The following is a 2,984-nucleotide window of genomic DNA, read 5'->3' on the forward strand; positions in this document are numbered from 1 at the left end:
CGGCATGGGTACAGTGACCTCTGGTTGATTCAGCGCCATTGGAAGTGCCTGGTGGTCCGTTCCGTGGCCGCTTTGGGCACTGCGGGCCAGCGTGCTGTGCACCGGTCCCTTGAGTGGCTTCCCTTTCGGTACGGGGCCAGGAATCTCTCTGCTCGACTGCTCGCTCATGGGTGGGCAGGAGGTACGCAGGTGGCCATGGGGCTGGTCCTCTTCTGCCTGAAGTGAAATGATCTCGGTCCCCACCTGCAAAATATATATAAAACGAAGCCTTAAAAAATAAAGAAAATGTGATTAAAAACTAAAAATTGGCCCATGCAGGTCTCGAACCTGCGACCTTCGCGTTATTAGCACGACGCTCTAACCAGCTGAGCTAATAGGCCACTTGGTACATGTGTTAGACAATATATATATGAGGCTGGCAAGACTGGTTGCTGGTTGGAACAATTGTCGGTCCGATATAACACAGCCTCGGCAGCGCATGCATGATGGAGGATTATGGTGTTTGAGGCTTTGATTGAACACATCTACACTGCTACGGTAACTCAGCACCCTGTTTTCTAAGAAAAGAGTGACTCGGCTCCGAAACGCTCAATGACAATGTACAAGTTGTTACCAACGGATATATGAAACAAACATATGACTCATCAGAGGCCCTCAGGCCTATGCTGATTTCAGAGTTGACAGGATATGTGAAACAACTTAGCACACCCAACATTACTGATCAGCACCTCAGAATTGGTTTGGTTTCATCTCTACTTTTCAGGACTTGCAGTGGCCAGGAACTCCAAGAGGCACCTCTTCAGCTCCTGGAACTCTGCTTCAGACAGGGACGCTTCAACCAAAAACCTGCATAGTGTTGCCTCGGATGCTTCGTCGTAGTCCTTCCTCCTCTTCAAAACCAAATGCCCGCTGAGCTCCCAGACCGCTGGATTGATTCTCATGTCGAGGAACTCCTGGCTCGCCTTTCCGGAAGCCTGCTTCTCAGCGTAGCACTGGTCGATCGGACAATTCAAAGGGGGATAAATGTTAAGCCGACAATCCAGTTCTAGATCACAAATAAAGAAGAGGTTGCATTTGCGTTACTGTACCTGTAGTAGAAGGAATACTCTCTTGCCAGATTCAGAGATAAGGACATTGAAAGGTCTGTTATTCTCTTGCAAGAAGATACATGCATCTGAGACGGCCTGTGACAGATCCTCCAGGCTCGCTCCGCCTTCAAATACAAAGCCGCTTACTGGGTACCGCACCAGCTGAGAAATGCTGACGCCGTTCCGTACGACTGTGATTCTCTCTGTCGGCGCATTCTCGACTGGATATTGCACTTTCAGATAGTATGCCTGGCAAGCAATATGTGTGAGAGGGGAGCATAAGGCAGAGATAATCTGTGAAATTTGAATATGACTAACTTGGAAATGGAGGTGATTGATTGTTGCAAAGGCACCCAGACTGTTATAGCCAACTCTGAAGAATGGATTCCTTGCCTCCCTTGCGACATACATGGCCAGTAAGAAGCTCTCTTGATCAACCCTTTGCGGTAAGCATTCCTGGATTTGAGGGGTCAAAAGCACATGACAGTACCCGATTGGGCTCACCTGTGAGACAGAATACAGAAACGTTAAATCAGTTTTCAGTCTAGCTGAGGTAGAAGTAATGTCAGAGATGGAGACACACTGACGTTGATCAAAATGCAGCTAGGAGAAGCTGAAACAGTGGGAGGAGTTCCGTCAAAATACTGGGCAGAATCATTCTCAGTTTCTTGGAACCTGAAGATCACCTCCTCTGGTTTAACTTTAGTGAAATTGAACTTCTCACTATGAAATGGTTGGAGGACCTGGTTCATTCCAAATTCAGTTGGCCGCTTCTTCTGGTCACGCCCTTCTATCAATGTTGCCACAAAATTGTGTTCTCCAGGTAGCACCTGTCAACGTGACAGTAGAAAATTCAGCTAGGAAAAAAAAGCCCAGAGAATTCTCAGTATAGTTAATCAGAGAAGAATGTGAAACCTTGGCCTCAGACGTAGTGATGTCGTGGTGAAACAAGCCCCTCGCATTGCGGTCATCCCACTGCAACAACCAGTCGTCATTTCCCAATACATTCAGTTTCCTTTCTGTTATACTATCAACAACATGCAGAAGTGCAAACAGTACCAACCTCTTTAAAAAGCTTGTGGAGAAATGGGGATAAATTTGGCTCAACCTCCTCCATACGAAGGCAGTTAGTTGAATCAAAACCGTTGCTGCACATACCTGCTTTTGTTTCAACTGGCAGCAGCGTCAGACCACGCAAAAACATCAGACACTTATTCGTAGGAGACGATGCTAGCAACCGCTTCGACCGCATTCAAATAACTCATTCTAATTCAAGTAAATTGAACAATTTGATCTGAAACGATATTGAACTACTCCATTATGCTTCATCGGAGTACTAGTTAGCAGTAGAGCAAGAAAGTATGTAGCCGTACATAATTTCATACATTGAGCAGTCCAGCTCTAGTCCAAGACCACAGTCCAGATTAGTCCATTCGAATCTGCACTGCATTTGTGTTCAGCTCAGACGGGAGCTTCAGAGGCAACCCAGATACCAAATCAAATATGCAGAACATTTCTAAGTTTCAGAAGTGTATCCATTCCAGAGCATGGCGAATGGGGCGATCCACCATCAGCGACAAGTCGTCAAGGCCACACCCACAGTATATACATAGTTGACCGGAAGCACAAAAGAAAACGAGCTCAGATTACCTCGCAAACGCCAGTGGTGCAGGAAGCTGTTCCAGCGAGCCCGCGACGCCGCGGGAGCAGCCGGCGTTGGCGCGAGCGAGAAAGGAAGGGGGGAGATGACGGGCATGTACAGAGACCTCCTCCTGTTGCTGGGAACGGACGCGGGCGCCGCAGCAATGGCGGCCAAAGAATTGGATCTCACTCAAAGCAAGCCTCTCCGAAGCCGATGGTTTGGAGAACGAGGGCGGAATTCACGCGAATCCCACG

General features: G+C 47.8%; 1 protein-coding gene and 1 non-coding gene across 14 annotated transcripts; both read right to left on the reverse strand.

Annotated features, from left to right (window-relative positions):
- Nucleotides 1-306: 306 nt before the first annotated feature.
- On the reverse strand, nt 307-380 carry TRNAI-AAU (transfer RNA isoleucine (anticodon AAU)). Its single transcript has one exon. It is a non-coding gene; the product is annotated as a tRNA-Ile (tRNA).
- A 212-nt stretch (nt 381-592) lies between these two features.
- LOC123071673 (GDP-L-galactose phosphorylase 1) lies at nt 593-2,984 on the reverse strand. Of its 13 annotated transcripts, none has more exons than XM_044495260.1 (8): nt 2,739-2,974; nt 2,462-2,527; nt 2,152-2,246; nt 2,004-2,063; nt 1,676-1,918; nt 1,407-1,592; nt 1,089-1,337; nt 593-992 (listed from the first exon to the last, which is right to left on the reverse strand). In XM_044495260.1, exons 2-8 carry the CDS (start codon nt 2,469-2,471, stop codon nt 753-755), a joined length of 1,083 nt encoding a protein of 360 aa, XP_044351195.1. In that variant the 5' UTR covers nt 2,472-2,527; nt 2,739-2,974; the 3' UTR covers nt 593-752. The 13 variants fall into 13 exon arrangements, with proteins under 13 accessions (XP_044351195.1, XP_044351193.1, XP_044351191.1 ...); XM_044495258.1 differs by having other exon boundaries at nt 2,152-2,249; XM_044495256.1 differs by having other exon boundaries at nt 2,152-2,261.

The sequence above is a fragment of the Triticum aestivum genome, chromosome 3B, assembly GCF_018294505.1.
Source record: "Triticum aestivum cultivar Chinese Spring chromosome 3B, IWGSC CS RefSeq v2.1, whole genome shotgun sequence".
Taxonomy (NCBI): domain Eukaryota; kingdom Viridiplantae; phylum Streptophyta; class Magnoliopsida; order Poales; family Poaceae; genus Triticum; species Triticum aestivum.

Bases quoted from the DNA above. Each gene is read 5' to 3' on its own strand.
- LOC123071673 (XM_044495249.1), bottom strand. From the start codon at position 2,844: ATGCCCGTCATCTCCCCCCTTCCTTTCTCGCTCGCGCCAACGCCGGCT. The intron at 1,593-1,675 runs GTCAGTGTGTCT...TCTGTCTCACAG, and splicing joins CTAGCTGCATTTTGATCAAC to GTGAGCCCAATCGGGTACTG. The intron at 1,338-1,406 runs GTTAGTCATATT...ATTGCTTGCCAG, and splicing joins TCAATCACCTCCATTTCCAA to GCATACTATCTGAAAGTGCA.